At 49.5% G+C, this 23,558-nt stretch overlaps 1 protein-coding gene across 2 annotated transcripts in view; it reads left to right on the top strand.

Moving 5' to 3' along the window:
- The window catches only part of LOC119955142 (structural maintenance of chromosomes protein 1B-like), a 296,162-nt gene that overhangs the window by 224,502 nt on the left and 48,102 nt on the right, over positions 1-23,558 (top strand). For both annotated transcript variants that reach the window (XM_038781060.1, XM_038781059.1), the window contains 3 exons: positions 19,595-19,693; positions 20,645-20,801; positions 21,441-21,595. In XM_038781060.1, coding sequence (XP_038636988.1) covers positions 19,595-19,693; positions 20,645-20,801; positions 21,441-21,595 — 411 coding nt within the window. The remainder of the gene's footprint in view (positions 1-19,594; positions 19,694-20,644; positions 20,802-21,440; positions 21,596-23,558) is intronic.

Genomic DNA, 23,558 nt, shown 5'->3' with positions numbered 1-23,558 from the left:
CCCGACCGGCTCGCCTCTCCGGGCCCCCCCGGTCCCTGCCTGCCCGCAGCGCGACTCGGCTCCCCCCGGCCCCCCGCACCCGGCCCGCGCGCCTTACCTCCGCCCACAGCTGATGCACCTAGCCGGCGTCCTGGAGCCGGCTTCCGCATCCCCACAGGTGATGCACCTAGCCGGCGTCCTGGAGCCGGCTTCCGCATCCCCACAGCTGATGCACCTAGCCGGCGTCCTGGAGCCGGCTTGTGCATCCCCGCAGCTGATGCCGGTCACTCACCTCTTGGAGCCGGCCTGCGCGCCTCTCCGCTCACAGCGCCGGCAACGCTAGCTCCGCCTCCAGCGGCCACGAGGGCTTCCTGGGCGCCGCCATCTTGGGGTGCCGACCCCACGTGCGGGTCCTGGGCGCTGCCATCTTGGGGCCCCTACCCCACGTGCGGGTCCTGGGCGCCGCCATCTTGGGGAACAGACCTCACCTGGGGATCCTGGCCACCGGCTTCCACATCTGCCACGCAAGGTCCCTCCAGCATGGAATCGGACAGCGACGACGGATTTTCTCCACGGCTTGCGGCCGTTCACCCCACATATGGATCCTGGCCACCGACTTCCACATCTGCCACGCAAGGTCCCTCCAGCATGGAATCGGACAGCGACGACGGATTTTCTCCACGGCTCGCGGCCGTTCAACTCGACCAGTCTCATCCACGCACGCTCGCCAAAACGACTACGCTGATCCACCTCAACGGCCACAAGACGGACTGCCTGCTGGACTCCGGGAGCACGGAAAGCTTCGTTCACCCTGACACGGTAAGACGCTGCGCGCTCCCTGTCCATCCCGTAACACGCAAAATCGGTTTAGCCTCAGGTTCGCACTCCGTCCACATCACCGGGTGCTGCATCGCGGACCTCACGGTCCAAGGGAAGGTTTTTAAAAATTATAAACTCCTTGTCCTCCCTGACCTTTGCGCACCGGCACTCCTAGGACTGGACTTCCAGTGCAACCTGCAGAGCTTGACTTTTCAATTCGGCGGCCCTATACCCCCCTCACTGTCTGCAGCCTCGCGTCCCTCAAAGTAGACCCTCCCTCCCTGTTTGCTAACCTCACCCCCGATTGCAAACCCGTCGCCACACGGAGCAGACGGTACAGCGCCCAGGACCGATCCTTCATCAGGTCCGAGGTCCAGAGGTTGCTGACGGAAGGGGTCATCGAGGCCAGCAACAGTCCCTGGCGAGCCCAAGTGCTGGTGGTCCGGACGGGGGAGAAAAACCGGATGGTCATCGATTACAGCCAAACCATCAATCGGTTTACGCAACTGGACGCGTATCCTCTTCCCCGTATTTCTACCATGGTAAACGAGATCGCGAGATACAAGGTCTTCTCCACTGTGGACCTTAAGTCCGCTTACCACCAGCTCCCCATCCGCGCGAGTGACCGGCTGTACACCGCGTTCGAGGCTGACGGGCGCCTCTACCACTTCCTTAGGGTTCCATTTGGTGTCACGAATGGGGTCTCGGTCTTCCAACGGGAGATGGACCGAATGGTCGACAAGTACGGATTACAGGCTACCTTCCCGTACCTTGATAATGTCACCATCTGCGGCCACGACCAGCAGGACCATGACGCCAACCTCCAGAAATTCCTCCAAACCGCAAAACTCCTTAACCTCACGTACAATAAGGATAAATGCGTGTTTAGCACCGACCGCCTAGCCATCCTCGGCTACGTAGTGCGTAACGGAGTGATAGGCCCCGAACGCATGCGCCCCCTGATGGAACTCCCTCTCCCCAATACCCCCAAATCCCTCAAACGCTGCCTAGGGTTTTTCGCATACTACGCCCAATGGGTTCCCAACTACGCGGACAAGGCCCGTCCCCTCATGCAAACCACGACCTTCCCGCCGTCGACGGAGGCCTGCCAGGCCTTTAGCCGCATCAAAGCGGACATCGCAAAGGCCACGATGCGTGCCATCGATGAGGCCCTCCCCTTCCAGGTCGAGAGCGACGCTTCAGAAGTAGCTCTGGCGGCCACCCTGAACCAAGCGGGCAGACCCGTGGCCTTCTTCTCCAGAACTCTCCAGGCTTCCGAACTCCGCCACCCATCTGTGGAAAAGGAAGCCCAGGCCATAGTCGAAGCCGTGCGACATTGGAGGCACTATTTGGCCGGCAGGAGGTTTACCCTCCTCACAGACCAACGGTCAGTAGCCTTCATGTTTGATAATGCACAAAGGGGCAAGATCAAAAATGACAAGATTTTACGGTGGCGGATCGAGTTGTCCACGTACAACTATGATATCTTGTATCGTCCTGGGAAGCTCAATGAGCCTCCTGATGCCCTGTCCCGTGGTACCTGCGCCAGCGCGCAGATAGACCGCCTCCGCTCCCTCCATGCAGACCTCTGCCATCCAGGGGTGACCCGCCTACACCACTTCATTAAGGCCCGCAACCTGCCCTACTCTATCGAGGAAGTCAGGACAGTAACCCGTGACTGCCACATCTGCGCCGAGTGCAAACCGCACTTCTACCGCCCCGAGCGCGCACACCTGATCAAAGCATCCCGCCCCTTTGAACGTCTCAGCGTTGACTTCAAGGGGCCCCTTCCCTCTAACAACCGCAACATTTACTTCCTGGCGGTTATCGACGAACACTCCCGCTTCCTCTTCGCCATTCCCTGTCCCGACATGACCACATCGACCGTCATTAAGGCCCTACTCTCCATCTTCTCACTGTTCGGCTACCCCGCGTACATTCACAGCGATCGGGGGTCCTCATTTATGAGCGACGAGCTGCGTCAATTCCTGCTTGACAGGGGCATCGCCTCTAGCAGGACGACCAGCTATAACCCCCGGGGTAACGGACAGGTCGAGCGGGAGAATGGTACCATCTGGAAGACCATACTACTAGCCCTCCGGTCTAGAAATCTCCCTATTTCCCGATGGCAAGAGGTGCTCCCCGATGCACTGCACTCTATCCGCTCACTCCTCTGTACTGCAACTAATCAGACACCTCATGAGCGTCTTCTTGTTTTCCCCAGGAAGTCGTCCTCCGGATCCCCTCTCCCGACGTGGCTGGTCCCCCCGGACCCATCTTGCTCCGGAAGCATGTGCGGGTGCACAAGTCCGATCCGTTGGTGGAGCATGTCCAGTTACTCCACGCTAACCCGCAGTATGCGTATGTGGAGTACCCCGACGGTCGGCAGGACACGGTCTCCCTCCGGGACCTGGCACCCGCCGGCGTGCAGCCCCCCCCCCCCCACCACAGACCCCCCCTCCCCTTTTTCACCACAGCACCCCACTCAGCTTCCCCATCCCTCATCCATGGCGTCTCCGCGGCCAGCTCAGGTGACGGAGACTACTCGAGGTCTATCGCTCCCGGACTCCAGGACATCAGCAGGACCATCAGCCGATCCGACGACACCTCCTCCACTACGGCGCTCGGCCAGGACGTCAAGGACCACCAAACGACTGATCGAATCCATCTAGAGTTCTACGGTCCCATGGACCTCCTTTTGTAAATATTGTTATGTCTGGGCCAGTGGCAAGCCCCCAAATTCGACAAGGGTACGGAGAGAAAATTATTCTCCCGACGGCTACTCATATCATCAGTTCTCCCCCCCAACCCCGGGTCTCGTTCACACCCCCCCCCCCCACCCCCCCGCCTTCCTTCTCCGTAAGGGGTGAATGTGATGATATGATCTGCATACTCGTCTGCCATTGGGCCAGAACGCCGGCTTACCATTGGCCCTGGTCGGTCATGTGCCTCTCGACCGATTGGCCGAGAGGCTGAGTTAACCACGCCTCTATCAACGAGGTATAAATGCTCAGAAGCCTGACGATCGTTCCTTTCCACTGTAGACGATCGCCAGGCTGTGTTCTAGTTAATTAAAGCCTGACATTGGTAAATCACTCGCCTCGCGTGCAATCGATGGTGCATCAGGGAGAAAGCCAGCAGAATGCTTGCACAGCAACTTAGGAAGAGGGAGGCGGCCAGGAAGATAGGGACGGTAGTGGACGGGCCAGGGAACCGGGTGGGAGACCCGGCAGGACTGAACAGGGTATTCAGGGACTTTTACAGTAAGCTGTATACCTCGGAACCCCCCACGGGGCCGGAGGGGATGAGGCGCTTCTTAGATGGGCTGACCTTCCCAAAGGTGGGCAGGGGGATGGTAGATGGGCTGGGGGCCCCGATTAGAGCTGAAGAAGTAATGGGGGGCCTGAAGGCCATGCAGTCAGGTAAAGTCCCAGGGCCGGATGGGTATCCAGTGGAGTTCTACAAAACGTTTGCAGGTATACTGGGGCCGGTGCTGGTTAGGGTGTTAACGAGGCGAGGGACAATGGGGTGCTACCCCCGACGATGTCGCAAGCCACCATCTCGCTGATATTAAAACGGGATAAGGATCCGGAGGTCTGTGGGTCCTATAGGCCAATCTCCCTGATTAATGTAGAAGCTAAACTACTGGCCAAGATCCTGGCGTCCAGAATCGAAGACTGCGTACTGGACGTGATTGTGGAGGACCAAACGGGGTTTGTTAAGGGCAGGCAGCTAGTAGCCAATCTAAGAAGGCTACTCAATGTGATTATGATGCCCCCGGAGGGCAGAGAGGTGGCTGTAGTGGTTGCAATGGATGCCGAAAAGGCTTTTGACCGGGTGGAGTGGGACTATTTATGGGAGGTGCTGGGACGGTTTGGGTTTGGAGAGGGCTTTGTTGGACTGGGTTAAGCTGCTATATCAGGCCCCGGAGGCTAGTGTAAGGACGAATAGGACGACATCTGAGTATTTTAGACTACACCGCGGGACAAGACAGGGATGCCCCCTCTCTCCACTGATGTTTGCAGTGAGGGGGTGAAGATGGTCCTAGTGAATGTTTACGCTCCAAACTGGGATGATGTAGTTTTCATCAAAAGGCTGCTGGGGAAAATCCCCGACTTGGATTCGCATAAGTTGATTATGGGTGGGGACTTTAATACAGTCCTCGACCCCGACCTGGACCGGTCGTGCTCCAGAACGGGCAGGGTCCCGGCAATGGCAAGAGAACTGAGAGGGGTCATGGAACAAATGCCCCGGTGGTGAGAAGGCAACTGATCTTAATCCGAGCCCATAGGGACAGAACGGATAGGGCAGAGATGGACAGACTGGTGCAGGAGATGACACGGACTGATAGGGAATATGCGGAGAACCACTGGCAATTGCTCTGAGAGCAGCAAGGGGATGGAAGGGACTGGTCAGGGGGGGATAGAACACAAGGTCTCGTTCTACGTGGATGACCTGCTTTTGTATGTGTTAGATCCATCAGCAGGGATGGACGGGATTATGGAAATCCTTGGGGAGTTTGGCTGGCTTTCGGGCTACAAGTTGAACATGGCAAAAAGCAAGATGTTTGTGGTGCAGGCGAGGGGTCAGGAGAATAGGCTGAGGGAGATACCATTTAGGCTGGGTGGGGAAAGTTTTAGGTATCTAGGGATACAAATGACGTGCGACTGGGGTAAGATGCATAAGTTGAACTTGTCCAGGCTGGTGGAGCAAATGAGGAGCAAGTTTCGGAGGTGGGATGCACTCCCGCTGTCACTAGCGGGGAGAGTACAGACCGTGAAGATGACGATCCTCCCGAGATTCCTGTTTATTTTTCAGTGTCTCCCTATTTTCATTCCGCGGTTCTTCTTTAAAAGAATGAATAAAATCATCCTGGGATTTGTTTGGGCGGAGAAGTCCCCGCGGGTAAAGAGGGGGATGCTGGAACGGAACCGTAGCGAGGCGGGGCTGGCGTTTTCGAACCTCAGCAACTACCAGTGGGCGGCTAACATAGCCATGATAAGGAAATGGATGGTGGTTATGGGGTCGGTTTGGGACCGGATGGAGGCTGCTTCGTGCAGGGGCACCAGCTTGGCAGCCCTGGTCACGGCTCCCCTGCCGCTCCCCGCCGGCCAGGTACTCCACCAGCCCTATAGTGGTGGCAGCTTTGCGGATTTGGGGCCAATGGAGGAAGCATGCGGGGGAAGTGGGAGCGTCGGCCTGGTCCCCAATATGTGACAACCACCGATTTGTCCCGGGGAAGATGGATGCCGGGTTTCGAGCGTGGCGGAGGGCGGGGGTGGGAAGGATGGGCGACTTGTTCCTGGAAGGGAGCTTCACGAACATGAGGGCGCTGGAGGAGAAGTTCGGGCTGGCGAGGGGGAATGACTTACGGTACTTGCAGGTGCGGGATTTCGTACGTAGGCAGGTCCCGTCCTTTCCACGTCTTCCACCAAGGGGGATCCAGGACAGGATAATTTCCAGGGGTGAGGTAGGAGAGGGGAGAGTCTCAGATATTTATAAGGAGCTTATGGTAGCGGAAGACACAGGGACCGAGGAACTGAAACTTAAGTGAGAGGAGGAGCTTGGTGGGGAGTTAGGGGGAGGCGTATGGGCAGACGCTCTGAGGAGGGTAAATGCAACCACAACATGTGCCAGGCTCGGCCTGATTCAGTTCAAGGTGGTTTACCGGGCCCACGTGACGGTGGCCCGGATGAGCAAATTCTTTGGGCTGGAGGACGTGTGCTAGATGTGGGGGAGGACCAGTGAACCACGTCCACATGTTCTGGGCGTGTCCAAAACTCAGGGGATACTGGCAGGGATTTGCGGACATCATATCCCGGGTACTGAAAACAAGGGTGGCGATGAGTCCAGAGGTGGTGATTTTTGGGGTGTCAGAAGACCCGGGAGTACAGGAGGGGATAGAAGCCAACGTTGTGGCCTTTGCTTCCCTGATAGCCCGGCGACGAATACTGTTGGCCTGGAGGGACTCAAAGCCCCCAAGGACAGAAGTATGGCTGTTGGACATGGCAACCTTTCGTGGCTTGTGAAAAATCAAGTTCGCCTTACGAGGATCACTATCAGGGTTCGCCCGGAGGTGGCAATCATTCGACTTCTTTGCGGGGAACTAATCATCAGCGGTGGGGGTGGGGGGTAGAATAGTGTAGAGTAGGGGGGAAGAATAGGCGGGTCTATCTGCGAGAGTCGTAGTTATTTGCATTATGTTTTTTGTATTTGGTATCTGCACACTAATGTATATTGTTATTGTTTACAATGCCAAAAATACCTCAATAAAATTGGCTGTTTAAAAAATAAAGAAACTCCTATCTGTTTTTCTATTTCCAGCAAGCTCTCTCTCCTCCTCTAATTTCTCCCTTTTTTAAAGTCTGCTGTTCTTTGCATTCTGTGGTCTTCTGGTCCTACCCCTAATCTTCATGGAATTGTATGCTCTTCCTTCCAATTTGATACTTTCTTTAAGTTCCATAGTTAGCCACAGACCTGGTGTGTCTTATCCCAGAGTCTATCTTTTTCACTGGAATATATCTTTGCTGAGTGTTGGGAAATATCTGCGCAAATGTCTGCCACTTCACCTCTACTGACCTCTCTTTTAACTTGATTTCCCGGTTCACTTCAGCCAGCATTTCATCTCTTCATAATTTTTCTATTTAGGTTTAAAGCAGTAGTCTTAGGCCGACTCCACTCTCTAATCTTTGTCGCCCTGGGAAGATGGTGGTGGCCCTACTCTTTTAAAGTGTTTTAATATTGATTCAGTTGCTAGGTCGTGTCAGAAAACATTAATCGTCAACTGCATCCAATCCTGAAATAAACCCATTCCTATTCACTTCCAAATGTATTTTCAAAATTCCATCTGTCCCGCCTTTTGCCTTATCCACACTTTCATTTCTACAGCTCTCTATCTGCTTAGCCAGGCTTTACCTCTTCTAAATGGTCTGGATGATTGACACTTCTATTACTGTATAGTGAAATGATTTTTTTTAAGGGAAGGGGAAAGTAATGAATGAATTACTTCTTATAGTTTTTTTACACTTCCTACTGTCATGTTAGCATTCATTAGTCTATACAGTGTTTAGTGGGTCAATGAGCATGAAAGTGCCATTGCATGGCATAGAGGGCCATGAGGTGAGTTGAAAGGCATCGTGGATATGAGGGAACATGGGGAACTTTACCGTAGCTTATTGGGGCAGGAGGAGGATGTTTCAAACTCATCTTTTTAAAAGGTCCCCTCATGTAAACTATGTTTCACCTTGGGGGCCATGAACCACAATTACTTAAAAATATTATCCAATCCCATGAAAATTGTAGAGTAGCGTCATGGTGGCACACTGGTTAGCACTGCTGCTTCAATGCGCCTGGGTTCGATTCCGACCTCGGGTGACTGAGGAGTTTGCACGTTCTCCCTGCGTCTGTGTGGGTTTTCTCGGTGCTCCGGTTTCCTCCCAGCATCCAAAGATGAGCTGGTTAGGTGGATTGGCCATGCTAAATTGCCCCCAAGGGTCGGATTTCAGGAATAGGGCAGGGGATTGGGCCTAGGCAGGGTGCCATGCGATGGGACGAATGGCCGCCTGCACTGTAGGGATTTTATGATTTTTTTAAAAGTGTCTTTTATTAAAGGCATTTTCATATACAAACAAAATCAGAAGAACAGCCAAACAATTAAATAAATAGCCCCACACTCCCACTGCTCGCTGACGTCAAACCCTCCTCACATCCCGCCTTCCCCATTTTAAACCCCTTCCCCCTCCCCTCGCTGACCTGAAACCTCCTTAAAGAAATCAATAAACAACTTCCGCCTCCAGGTAACCCATCTACTGACCCCCTAAAGGCGAACTTAACTGTCTCCAGCCTCATGAATTATGTCAGGTCACTCACCCACACCCCCGCTCGGTGGCTCTGAGTCCTGCAACCCAAGCAAAATCCGTCTCTGGGCTATCAGGGAGGCAGAGGCCAAAACATGGGCCTCCCTCAACCGCTGGACTCTCGCAACTTCCGACAATCCAAATATCGCCACCTCTGGACTTGGGATCACCTCCACACCCAGCACCTTGGACATCACACCCGAGAACCCCTGCCAGAATCCCCTCAATCTTGGACATGCCCAGAACATGTGGACGTGGTGTTCCCCCCCGTGCACCGCCCTCACCTATTCTCTACCCCCCTTGAACTGGGTGAGGCTTTGTCTCGCATATGACTAGGACACTCGGCAAGGCCTCCGCCCATGTCTCGGCCCCCACTTTCCCTCCCAGCTCCTCCTCACAGTTCCTCTTAATATCCCCCACTAGGGCTCCCTCCAGCTCCTCCATCTATTCCTGATGGCAACACCTTCTCCCCTATTTCATCCTTCGACAGCACCTTGTCCTACAACCGCAGGGGCGGCAGCCAGGAAAGGACAGAACCTCTCTCCTTACAAAGTCCCGAACCTGCAGGTACTAAAAGTCATTCCCCCTGGACAATTCCTACTCTTTCTGCAGGTCTTCCAACATCGCACGTTTGCCCCCATAAGCAGATCGCCAAAGTGCTCAATCCCCGTCCCTGCTGCCACCCCCTAAACCTCGTATCCAGCCTCACCGATGCAACCTATGGTTGTTACAAATCAGCGGCCACACCGAGGCACCCTCCAGCCCCAGATGCTGCCGCCACCGTCCCCACACCCTTAGGGCCGACAACAGCATTCGGCTCACAGAGTATTTGGCTGGCGAGAGCATTAAAGGCGCCAACAACAAAGCCGTTAAACATGTGCCTCGACAAGATGCCACTTCCATCCGACCCCACACCAACCCTACCCCACCGCCCATTCCCTAACCATCGCAATATTTGCCTCCCTGTAGTAATACACCATATTCATGCTCTCCTGCATCACTCCCACCTCAACCACCAGCGAGGCCAACTGCTCTTTGTGTTCTCTCAGCGCCTCCTCCACTTTCTGGATCGCCAGGCCCTGGGCCTGTGCTCCACTCATTCGATCGTAGACCTGGCTAGATCTTCCAGGCTCTCTTTCCTCTGCTGACAAAACTTAACATTCAAGATCTCCACCAACTGCCCAGTCGGCCATTGGGAGGGGAGTACAGCTCCCTTGTCAATGACCATCTTTGCCTGTGATGCACCACGAAGGCTTTCCTCCAGCAGCTCTTTCTTCCTTGCACCTCCTTGTCTGTGGATCTATCCACCAGCCACATCAGAGGGGTATTACCTTCCCCAAGCACTCCTACACCTCTTGCCCTCAAATACTTTGGGCGGAATTCTCCGCTCCTGGGAAAAATCGGGAGGGCCGTCGTGAAACTCGGCCGAGTTTCACGACGGCCTCGGAGGCCGCTCCTCGCCCCCTATTCTCCCCTCCCGGCGGGGCTAGGAGCGGTGCTCCGTAACTCTCGGCCGCGGGGGCGTCGCGCCAAGAATAACGCGGCCGGCGCGCCTAATGACATCAGCCGCATATGCGCAGGTTGGCCGGCTCCAACCCACGCATGCGCGGCTGACGTCATGATGCTGACGGCACGAACCCGCGCATGCGCAGTGGCCGTCTTTCCCCTCAGCCGCCCCGCAAGACGTGGCGGCTTGATCTTGCGGGGCGGCGGAGGGGAAATAGTGCGTCCGATTTGGACGCCGGCCCGACGATCGGTGGGCACCAATCGCGGGCCTGTCCCCTCCCGAGCACAGTCGTGGTGCTCTTGCCCCAAACGGCCCCCTAGAAGCCCCAAACGGGCATCTGGCGCCCGTTTCACGACGGCAGCAGCCATGTGTGTTTGCCGCCGACGTGAAACGGTCGTGAACGGCCGGCGGTTCGGTTCATCGGGGTCGGAGAATCGCCGTTCGCCGTGAGTTGTGGGGGGGGGGGGGTGGGAGAATCGCGGGGGGGGGGCGCCAGGGGGCCGTGAAAAATGTCGGGGGGGCCCTTCCGCGATTCTCCCACGCCGTGTGGGGAGCGGAGAATTCAGCCCTTTGCCTTTGGGTTGGGAAATGACCGGAAGAAATCCGTTTGACCGGGAGCCACCAAATGTGAGACCACTCACTCAATGGCCGTCACCAGAAATGAGGATTCTATGAATATGGCATGCCAGTCCCTGCAATGAAGCCTTCCAGGTCAGGAGTGTCGGGTGGAAGTGTTTGAACAGGAACCAACATGAGCTCTTTAAGGAAATCTCAAAAACCCCAACAGCCTGGAAATGGGGTCAAGAATGCCAGAATTGGGATCCGTCTGCTGTTTTTGAAGGGTCCCAACTCGGAAAAGGTTCTGCCCCATATTTTTAACTTTTATGACATAAACTTCAGTCAGTGTAGAAGTTTAGAGATGAACTTTAAAAAGTTGTCAAAATGTTGTCCAAGCTGGCTGCCGAATTTTTCAGACAGACAAATGTTAATCGCATGTCTTAACATGCTTCTGGAAAGCGTGTAAAGAGAAAATTACACAACACAGTTACAAAAGATAAAACATTTGGGGAGCAAGCTCCCCAACACACAACCGTACAGTTTATACAAATGTTTCCCTTTTTCAACCCCCCCCACCCCGTGACGAACAGCTCCTTAAACACGAAGACGAACATGCTCCACCTTGCCTTGAAGCCCTCCGCTGAACCCCTTAATTCATACTTGACCTTTCCCGTTACAGCCTCCCAGAACAGGCGCCGGAATGTGGCGACTAGGGGCTTTTCACAGTAACTTCATTTGAAGCCTACTCGTGACAATAAGCGATTTTCATTTCATTTCATTTTCCAGCTGAAGTAAACCATACAAGTCCCCAGCCAGGCTGCCACCCCCGGCGGCGTTGCTGACCGCCATTCCAACAGAATTCTTCGCCGGGCAGTCAGAATGGCGAAGGCTACAACATCGGTCTTCCTCCTCTCCATCACCTCTGGCTTCTCCGATATCCCGTATATCGCTACCAAAGGGTCAGGCTCAACCTCCGCCCCCCACCACTATCCTTGTTAGTGCCACAAACACTCCCACCCAGAATCGCTCCAACTTTTCGCAGCCCCAGAACATATGTGCGCGATTCACTGGTCCCGCCCACACTTCTCTCACATGTCTGCCATTCCCTGGAAGAACCCACTCATTCTTTCCAGAGTCATATGTACACTGTGTACAACCTTGAATTGTATAGGCTTATACTTGCGCACGAGGAGGTCGCATTTACCCTTCGTAGCGCCTCATTCCATACTCCTCACTTTATCTCCCCTCACAGCTCCATTTCCCACTTCTCTTTAATCTTAACCCACTCTGCTTTCTTAGCCATCTATATATATATATATCTCTGATCCTCCTTTCCCCTTCCACATCCGGAACCAGCAATCCCTCCAACCTGGGGAGCTCTTTCCAAATCTTCCACGCGAAGTCCCTTACCTGCAGGTACCTAAACTAACTTCCTCTCGGGATTTCTACCCTCTCCTTCAGACCCTCTATACTGGCAAACCCCTCTTCCAGGTACAGATCCCTCACCTTAACCAGCCCCACTTCTCTCCACCTCCTAGACATAATGGGCAGGATTCTCCGCCCCGCTGCACCACATTTCTGCCCCGCCCGCCGGTGGGATTCTCCGTTATGCCGGACGGTCAATGGGTTTTCCATTGTGGGGCAGCCCCATGCCATCGGGAAATCCCCCCGGGTGCCGGAAAAACTGATAATCACGCCGGCGAAGAATCCCGCCCTCCATCCGTCCCCCCCCGACTCGAAACCATGGTTTTGCACACAGCGGCCCCAGTACTGACATCCCTTCTATCCTGAAATGCCTCCTCAGCTGGTTCCAGACTTTTACTGTAGACTGTACCACCGGGCTTTCCGCATACTTCCTTGGCACCATTTGCAATGCTGCCCTCACCATAGTCCTCAAGTTGGACCCCCTACAGAACTCATCCTCCATCCTAACCCATTCAGCCCCCTCTCCTTCCCACCACAGGCTCACCTTCTCCACGTTCGCCGCCCAGTAATTGTGTAGCAAGTTTGGCAATGGCGACTCTTATTTCTGCCTCTGTCTCTATAATAGGGTCCTCTTAACCTTTGGCACCTTCCCTTCCCATACAAAGTCTGAGATAATCATATCCAGTTTTCGAAAGAAGACCTTCGGTACAAAGATCTGAAGCGTCTGGAATATGAACTGGAACCTTGGCAGAATGTTCACCTTCACCAGTTGGATCCTACCTGCCAGTCAGGTGCAATATGTCCTAACTCTACAGATCCCCCCTAACATCCTCCACCAGCTTTGTTAGATTCCATTTATGTAGCATTGACAATTCCCTCACCACTTGAATCCCCAGGTATCTAAACCTGTCTCTGGCCACCTTGAATAGCAACCCCATTGGGTTGACTCGGTTGACCCAACTCATTCACCTGGAACACTTCACTTTTCAGTACCTTTTTAGCTTGCATCCCGAGAAAAACCTAAACTTCCCCAACAGGCCCATGATCCTCTCCATGCTCTCCAGCGGGTCCGAAACACACAATAGTAGGCCGTCCGCGTACAGCTACACCCGATGCTCCCTTTGTCTCCTCATAATCCCTTACCACTCTGTCGACCCACTAAGAGCCATTGCCAGAGGCTCAATTGCTAGCGCAAACAACAACGACAGCAGGCACCCCTGCCTTGTTCCACTGTGCAGTTCAAAGATTTGTGAGCCCATGTCATTGGTCCGCACACTCTCCTTCGGTGCCACATATAATAGCACACCCATGACACAAACTTCGGCCCAAACCCAAACCTTCCCAGGACCTCAAACAGGTACCGCTACTCCAACCGGTTAAATGGCTTCTCCACATCCATGGACAGCACTACCTCCGATACTTGAGCTCTCAACGGGGTCATGACCACATTTAACAGCCTCCTTGTATTAGTAGAAAGCTGCTTGCCCTTTATGAAACAAGTCCGGTCCTCCGCAACCATCCCCGGGACACATCCTTCCATCCTTCTCACGATCAACTTAGCCAGCACTTTCACATCTGTATTTAACAGTGATATGGGCCATACGACCCACATTCCAGCGGGTCTTTGTCCTTCTTTGGTACTAATTGTTGCCTGCATCATTGTATCTGGTTGCCCCTTCTCCAACGTCTCATTAAACACCCCCAAGAGATGTGGTACCAGGTCCGTCACAAACTCCTCATAGAATTCGGCAGGTAACAATTTAGCCTCGGAGCATTCCCCGACTTCATACCCCTTGTATTGTCAAATACCACCCTCAGTCCCAAGGGCTCTTCTATCTCCTGCCCCTTCTCTTCCTCCAACTATGGAAACTCCAGTTTGTCTAAAAACTGTCCCAAGTCCCCCTTTTCAGCCCCCCGGGTCCGCCATGTACAGCTCTTTATAATGCTAAACGCCTCGTTTATCTTCCCCGGCTCCGACATCACATCCTCTGTCCCAGTCCATATCCTCAATATTTCCATGGCCATGGCATACCTTTGTAGCTGAAGCGCTAACATTCAACTAGCCTTCTCCCCGTATTCATACTGCACCCCCCCTTACCCTACGCAGCTGTCCTACCGCCTTCCCCATCGTCAACCTATCGAAGTTCCCCTGCAATTTTTTCTTCCTCGCCAGTCCCTCCGTGGTGGACACCCTCAAGTACTCCCGATGTAGCTCAACTATCTTGTTCTTAATATTTATATTCATCCCTCCTTTTCCTATCTGCATGTGCCTTGAATGAGATAATCTCCCCCCTGACGACCGCTTTTAGTGCTTCCTAAAATGTGGCCTCCGACACCTCCTCGTTTTGGTTCAATTCTACATAATCTTGAATCACAACTCGCACTTTATCGCAAAATACTCTTTATCAGCCAACAACCCCAAATCGAGCCTCTGCCCCGGCCTCTGCTCCTGCCCCGATCTAAGCCGAATCTCCAGCCAATGGGGCGACAGGTCCGAGATTACCATCCCCGCGTACTCTGCCCCTCCACCCCAACCAAAACCGACTCACCACAAAAAAATTTATTCTTGAATACACCTTATAAACATGTGAGAAGAAGATACTCCCTTCCCCCTGGGTTCTTGAAGCGCCACAGGTCCACCATACCCATTTTTCCATAAACCCACCCAGCTCCTTTGCCATTCGTATCTTACCCAGTGATTTGGGGTTTGATCTGTCTACCCTCTGCTCTAGGACACAATTAAAATCTTCCATAATCAACTGGTTAGTGGCCAAGTCCGGGATCTCTGCCAGCAACCCCTTCATAAAACCTACATCGTCCCAATTTGATGCACATATACATATGTTCACCACCGGCGTCCCCTCCAATACCCCACTCACCATTACATATCTCCCACCTCGGTCCATCACTCCCTTCTTGCTCACCAACCCCATTTTCTGCTCATCAAAATAGCCACCACCCGTGACTTTGAATCAAACCCGAGTGGAAAACCTGTCCCACCCATCCCTTTCTTAGCCTAACCTGGTCCTTCATGCAGAGGTGCATCTCCTGCAGAAAGACCACCTCAGCTTTTAAACTCCTTAGGGACGCAAAGACCCGAGATCTTTTCACGAGTTTCTTTGAACCCTCGCACGTTCCATGTTATCAGCCTTATCAGGGGCTTACACCTCCATTCCCCTTACCACTCTTCCCCCCCCCAAGCAATGTTATATATTGGCCTTGTTGAACCCCGCACACCGTTTTGCCAGTTCAGCTCCAATGTTCTGGTATATTCGGACCTTGTTCCCATCTCATTCACAGTTCCGCTTCTCCCTGGCCCACTGTAAGATCTTCTCTTTCTCCACAAACCTGTGGGGTCTCACGATCACCTCCCGTGGCGGCTCCCCAGCTCTTGGCTTCTGCCTCAGAGACCTGTGCACTCTGTCCACCTCAAGGGCCTTGTCCAGCACCCCCTCTACACCAGCCCCACCAGCATCCTCAAAATGTTCCTCACGGCAATCGCACCTTCCACTCCTTCAGTCAGGCCAAATATTCGTAGATTCTGTCTCCTCGACCTGTTTTTCTGCTCCTCCACTATACTCTCAACGTCTTGCAAAGGTCTAAGAGCCCCATCTCCGCCTCCAGTGCCACCACTCTATTGCTGTATTCAGAGTTCACCCTCTACGACCCCAGAGCCTCCAGACATTTTTCCAGCCTTTCCATTGAGCCCTTCAGGGGTGCCACAGCCCCTGGGGGTAGCATGGTAGCATAGTGGTTAGCATAGTTGCTTCACAGCTCCAGGGTACCAGGTTCAATTCCCAGCTGGGTCACTATCTGTGCGTAGTCTGCACGTTCTCCCCGTGTCTGCATGGATTTCCTTCGGGTGCTCCGGTTTCCTCCCACAGTCCAAAGATGTACGGGTTAGGTGGATTGGCCATGCTAAATTGCCCTTGGTGTCCAAAAAGGGTAAGTGGGGGTTACTGGGTTATGGGGATGGGGTAGATATGTGGGCTTGAGTAGGGTGCTCTTTGTAAGGGCCGGTGCTGACTTGATGGGCCGAGTGGCCTCCTGCAATGTAAATTCTATGAAAGTACAATCTCATCTGGAAAGCCAGAGACTTCCTACTTCCCTTCATCTCAAAAAATCCATTATAGACTACCTGTCTAATGGATGCACCCTAAAGGACGACTTCACCGTGTGACTTGCTTCTTGTATTCTGTTGATAATTTAACTGCATGCTTTCTTCTCCATAGACTATATCTCTGTGTCTCTAAGGGCACAACGGGGTGAGTGTCTTTCATTGTGGTTAAATTTTGGGGTGTTGTGTGCATAAGCATTAGCTAGAATTTTCTGACCATTCTCACCAGCGGAATCAACCAGTCTTGCTACGGCGAACCCCTGTCGTGGGTTTTCCAGCGGCAGAAGGTGCATAGAATGGGAAACCCTGGTGATAGCCTGTTACTGGCCAAGGGTGGGCTGCCATCCGCGCCGGAAAACACAGCATGGGGACATGTGAAAAATTCTGCATGTTATCTTTTCGTCAAATTTAAACTTACATGAAATCCTTCTGAGTGTTCATTGCTAGAAGTCTGTTGCTAACAATAGCCTTCAGCTGTGCAGCCAGAGGCTGCTCATAGCCAAAGGGAGTCAAGTAACCTTCAGCATATAACCACGGACAGGGCTCTGACCTGAAAGTGTTTGGTAGGACAGAAGGCTGCAGTTGTCTGTTATGCAGAGGCACAATATTGGAAACCCCCCGGGCACTAAGCCCACCCGCCCCCCCTCCAACCCAGGGGTGACTTCCAACCTATGGTGCCAGTCACCAGGCTAGTTCTCCCACCTGAGAGGTTGTCCTCTCTCCTCCACCGCCCCCCCACCCCAGGGCAGTAGTTCCAGTGCCCCTGGGCTGCATGCCGAGGAATTCATCTCCTCCCCTTAGCAACCATTGCACTAGCTTCCCATTTTTAAATAGGAATGCTAAACAGTGCCTGCGTGACATCGCTGGGGAGCAGGTTAGTTTCTGGGAGGCCGTTGGTTTGGGCTTTCATCTCGCTAATGGGATGGAGATTGTTCTTAATTGGTGTCTTGCTGCGCCATTGGGATGCAGAACCCACCACCAGGAGCAGGCCAGTTACATCGCGAACTGATTCGCTCTCGGTGCGGATCCCGATTTTGGATTCTTGCGCGATTTAACAGGTGACGTGCACGGATGCGCGCCGCGCACAACGTGGGCATTAAATTGTGTGCATTGCTGTTCAGACATTTTTACTCATTTTAATGAGATTTTCGCAGGTCAACACGGTGGCCCAGCGGTTAGCACAACTGCCTCACGGCGCTGAGGGTCCAGGTTCGATCCCGGCTCTGGGTCACTGTCCGTGTGGAGTTTGCACATTCTCCCTGTGTCTGCGTGGGTTTCGCCCCCACAAGCCAAAAATGTGCAGACTAGGTGGATTGGCCACACTAAATTGCTCCTTAATTGGAAAAAATAATTAGGTAATCTAAATTTTAAAAAACATTTTTTAATGAGATTTTCTCATTGTATGCTCTAAACATTTTAAACTCCCATTCTATAACCATATTTATTCCCTTGTCAGCAATATCCTCCCTTCCTGTATTTTTTCATGTACACTCCTGTTTTGCTTGCATTTAGGCTGCTTACATTTCTTATGGATCCCTCTCTTCCCTTTTTACCTGTTTAAAACCTTTTCCGTTAGCTGGATAGCTGGTTCATGATGCAGGGTGAGGCATTCAGGGGCTGTTTAGCACACTGGGCTAAATCACTGGCTTTGAAAGCAGACCAAGGCAGGTTAGCAGCACGGTTCGATTCCCGTAACAGCCTCCCCGAACAGGCGCCGGAATGTGGCGACTAGGGGCTTTTCAAAGTAACCTACTCGTGACAATAAGCGATTTTCATTTCATACAGAGCGGGTTCAAATCCCGTACAGGCTGAGGTTATTCATGAAGGCGCCACCTTCTCAATCTTGCACCTTGCCTGAGGTGTGATGATCTTCAGATTAAATCACCACCAGTTAACTCTCCCCTTCAAAGAGGAAAGCAGCCGAGTCATCTGGGACTATGGTAACTTTATTTTATTATTTTTTATTACTTTTAATTTAGCATCCAATTGCTGTTACTCTTTTAGCAGGCCCTCCTTCCTATTCCTACTGTGTCTATTGTTCCGACCTGGACCACAAAAACTGGATTTACACCTCAATTTCCAAGTTCCTCTCTGACCGCTGGGAGATATCCCTTACCCTGACTTCAGCTAGACAACACAGCCTTCGAGATTCTCGTTATTTTCTGCAGAAGACGCCAACTATTGCCCTAATTATAGAGTCCCCCATAACTACCACATTTCTAATCTACCTTCAAGATTTTGTAAGACTAATGACCTAAAATGAAACAACAGGGTAATATTTTTGAATGAATTTGATTTATATTGGACAATGATCAAGGTACTGAGACTCCATTTTTTTAAAGTATTGTTTACCTGAGCGCTGGTATTTTGGGACATCATCTTGTAGATCTGATCAATTTTCATTGAGACATGCTCAAAGCATTGGTTAAACAAATTACATCTTCTTTTGACATATTCAAAATCCTGTCTGCATATCCTAGCTTTATTTCTGCTTGATAAGAAAATAAAGATAGTCTAAATGGAAAAAAATTAATGCAGACTATCTGATTTTTATTATGGTTATTCACAGCTATTTCAAAGCTGAAAAGTGCTAATTTGTCACACTGGCTTTGCTTGTTGACAATTATTTTGCTGCAGATTAAATATAGCTAGCCCTATATTGCAGGATAAAATTCATAGTGTTCTCCCACCCTCGAGACCTTATTCACTGGTTTGACATCCCAGGGACTTTATGCAATAGTTTCCAGGTCTGGAGACCAAAGCGTCACAATTAAACACCAGAATTCCGAATACTAAAAACAGGAGGAATCCCATTCCGGGACAAGGAATAAAAATGCAATTTTAATCATTCAGTCACTATAAATCAATGGCCCAGTTATAAAATGTGGCTTTCAAGTTACCAATGACTAATTACAATAAACTAAAATTTCATTCATGTTGAAACAAAAATCAGCAATACACCAAGCTCTGCACTTACCGTACACTGACTCTTGAAACTTAACCCACACATTTTGCAGTTTTTCAACAGCGTTCCCTGTTTAGGCCCCTTATTTAACACGGGTGAACACATGGCTAAACTAATGGGACATCACACTCAGCACAGACCTAATACGGGAAGTTTTAAAAAATAGTGTTATATTAATAGGTGTTTAGTAGAATATGTTGAGCAGTTTCTTACTGAAGCCATGATCAACATGTTCTGTTTTAGGGTTATTTAAAATTAAAGAGTACTGCTATGGTATTAGAAAGTACTACAAGAATGGAAAAATCGAAAGAACTGTTTATTTTCAGAGATATTAACAACTTTGAGTAAGTAAATCATTGTTATTACAGGTTTTAACAGAAGAGGAAAGTACCCAAGCCACAACAGACATGTTTGAACTGGAAGCTGCTTTTGAAATAGACTATAGCAGTTTACCTACAGATCTCAAAGTAATGTATTTCAATATACAACTGTTTTGGTTCTTATTTTGGAAATAGCCTATAATTATATAGAACTTTCACTCTGATAAGATGAAAAATTAAAAATATGTTCACAAGTGAAGTTGACTGGATAACATGTAAGAGCTAAAGTTATGACCAACTTTCACAATCATGAGTGGTTATGCTTTTATATCACAGTTGACCTACACAATTGTAATTCATTTATATTACATTTTGTGTTTAATTATAGACATCCTGTTTCTGTTTAAAAATAAGAGGTCTCCCGTTTAAGATGAGAGTTAAAGGGTAATTCCTTTCAGAGGAATATTGGTTGAAATTCTGTTCCACAGAAAGCAGTGAAGATGGGGTCATGAAATATATTTAAGGCTCAGTTAGACAGCTCTTTTGATTGACACAGACATCAAGGGTTCTGTGAACAGTCAGGAAAGTGGAGTATGGCCACAATCAGATTAACCATGATCCTATTGAATGATGGTGCAGGCTTAAGGGACTGACTGGCCGACATCTGTTACAATTTACTTATGTTCTCTGAACAGCTTCCAATGCAAGTATATCCCTCTTTAAGTAAGGTAGATCAAAAGTATACATTACACATATGGCAGGGTGTAGTGCCAGGGGCAATTCCCGGGCTTGACAACCCCCCCCCCCCCCCTCCCCTTGAGCTATGCAGTCACCTGAACTTATCTGGTGGGTTCTGCTTGTCAGGTGCACACTCTGGGTGACCTGTCGTGGTTCGCATGTCGATGTGAATGGACAGTCTAACAGTGGGGTAGGGAAACTATCAGACGTAAAGACCTGATAATTACATTTAAATGTAGACATTGGTGGGAGGTGGGGACAATCAGAATGGGAAATCCGCCAGCATAAATCACGTTTTGGGACTCCTGCAGGATTTCCCGCTCCCACCTCTGATACATAACTTGCATGGATTTTTTCCAGGACCTCGCATCCCTAAAGGAGATCGAGATACAGGAGAATAGATTGAATAAATTATTGGAAGAAAAGGAGACCATTTTACATAGAACTGCTGCACCAAATTTGAGAGCTGTTGAAAAACTGCAAAATGTGTGGGATAAGTTTCAAGAGTCAGTGTATGGTAAGTGCAGAGCTTGGTGTATTGCTGATTTTTTTTCAACATGAATAGAATTTTAGTTTATTGTAATTAGTCATTGGTAACTTGAAAGGCACATTTTAGAACGGTCATTGATTTATAGTGATTGAATAAATAAAATTGCCTTTTATTTATTTCATTTTATCCCATTCCGGAATGGGATTCTTCCTGTTTTTAGTATTCTGCATTTATGGCAGGGCAGTTTCTGGTGTTTAATTGTGACGCTTTGGTCTCCAGACCTGGAAATTATTGCATAAAGGCCCTGGGATGTCAAACCAGTGAATATGATCTCTAGAGTGGGAGAACAGTGTGAATTTTATCCTGCAGTATTGTAATAGTGAATGGTGAATAATTTTGAAACGGAATTCTGAGACCTGGAAGTACTGGGAAGTTTGGGGGAACGACAAAAATTGCAGCATATTGCAGAACCCCCAGCAAGTCTTCTTCAAGACAACTCGAATGCTATAGTTCATAGTGCTAGCAATATTTGAGCTGCAGCAAAATAATTGTTAACAAGCAAACCCAGTTTGACAAATTAGCACTTTACAGCCTTGAAATAACTGTGAATAACCATAATAAAAATCAGATAATTTGTATTCATTTAGACTATCTTTTTTTTCCTAGCATTTGAATCAAGCAGAAAGAAAGCTAGGATATGCAGACAGGATTTTGAATATGTCAAAAGAAGAAGATATGATTTGTTTAACCAGTGCTTTGAACATATCTCAGTGAAAATTGATCAGATCTACAAGATGATGTGTCAAAATACCAGCGCTCAGGTAAACAATATTTTTTTTAATGGAGTCTCAGTACCTTGATCCTTGTCCAATATAAATCAAATTCATTCACAAATGTTACCCTATTTCATTTTAGTTCATTAGTTTTTTTGTGTAACATGTTGATATAATTTTCCTTGGGGTGAGGGGTTAACTGGGCCCCTGAAATATGTGTAAACATTTCACTGTTTCAGTTGCCGATCAGAGACACTGAAAATCCACTCACATAAAATGGAATTGCTGAAAACAATATGTACATTAACTCCCTATATGAACATTGCCATTTTAACCTAATCTTTGACTGAGTGAGAGTTTTGAGACTGGTGGTCTAATCAGAGGCAGTGTTGGAGCTTAAGCAGCTAAAATTACATAGCATTGGGTAACATGCCACTATTTTTCTACTTTGGACTGGCCTACCTTTTTAGGCAATGGCTTCGGGATTACCTTAAGTTTGATATGTCTATCGTTGCATTTCCATTAGCTAACTGGGCTGATTAATAATCAGCAGTCACCAAGGAGTACTTTGCTGGTTCAGCTTTGCTGAATTTACCACAAAGACCTGATTTGGTTCTGAACTTTAATTGTATTATGATGCTGTTAGAAACTACTAACATAAAGAAATCCAAGCATGTAGCATTTAACTGACAGAAGTGCGCCGCAAGATTTCATGTTATGAAACAAAGACTAACTTTATTGTATGTAAAGAGAAATTAAACAAACCAAGCACCACTAACTTATCACAAATTTATAAAAACTTATGCTATAAATTCATTAAGAAGTCTTACAACACCAGGTTAAAGTCCAACAGGTTTGTTTCGAATCACTTGCCTTCTCAATACGCATCCAGGCTCTGTGCCTGCCTGCTTTCTTAGCACTGTCCATGTTTCCCTTTGCAAACATCCATTTTGTGTTCTGGAAGTGGTCATCCCAGATGGCTACAGTAGGCTCCTTTGTACATTTCCTTTGGCTCTCCCCACTTGGAGAGTTGCAACCTACACTATCCCAAACTGAACTGTCAGCAAACACAAACAGATAAATTGAACAAAAGATCCTCTAACCAAGACTCCACCCTGAGTCACTATATGGCAATGTGACATACCTGTGGATGTCCCCAAATAAAAATGGTAAATTAATTATTTTAGCTTCAAAATTATTTTATTTTGTCACTCATATGAATAATTTATATTTTAATGGATGAATTGCCCTCTCCAGATTCCCTAACTCCATTGTATGCTTCGAGAAGGGTCATTCACTGTTCATATTTTAAACTTGTATCTCTTTTAAGATGAGCAAAAGTTGGCTTTTAACTATTAATTAGCTCCAACCCTGTTTGAATCGCTTTTACTTCAGAGTTGCTAATCGGATTCTCAATCTGATGTCCCTTTTTATTTAGTTACTAAGGCTAAAAGTAATTTCTAAAACATATGAATTATGTACTCAATATTTGCCACAATTGACAAGCCTTGGCGATTGTTCAATCCCAAAGTGTTACACTTCCTTCACTTCCCTGAATGCTGAATAATACAACTGGAAAATGTGGATCTGATCCATTGCTGTGCGGACAGCAATCAACAGGAACTCCATAGAAAAATCATGGTAAACAGCACTGCTTGTCAGAGCACCTTCACATACCATATCCTATTGAAACAAATTCTATTAGTTGGATTTTGAAAGTGAATGCTTACTTTTCTGTAATTAGGTTATGCTGGACCAACCCTTAAGAATGTGTGATTCAAATACTGGACAATCAGTTGACACTTCTAGAACTGTCACTAAATTCTTAAACTTATGTCAGTTAATGATGGGCATCTGTCATCTGCATTGTAGAAGGATCTGCTAGAGAAGTTTGCATCATGCTCATCACATTGATGTTCCAGACATTCCCATACATTGGGAAGTATCAGACTTACCCATCAGCTATTGAGGAAACCAGGGAGCAGCCAAGGGCGATAATCGCGAAGCTGAA

The sequence above is a fragment of the Scyliorhinus canicula genome, chromosome 20, assembly GCF_902713615.1.
Source record: "Scyliorhinus canicula chromosome 20, sScyCan1.1, whole genome shotgun sequence".
Taxonomy (NCBI): Eukaryota; Metazoa; Chordata; class Chondrichthyes; order Carcharhiniformes; family Scyliorhinidae; genus Scyliorhinus; species Scyliorhinus canicula.
Note: the sequence above shows the minus strand (reverse complement) of the source record. Positions and strands in the feature narration are given on the sequence as shown.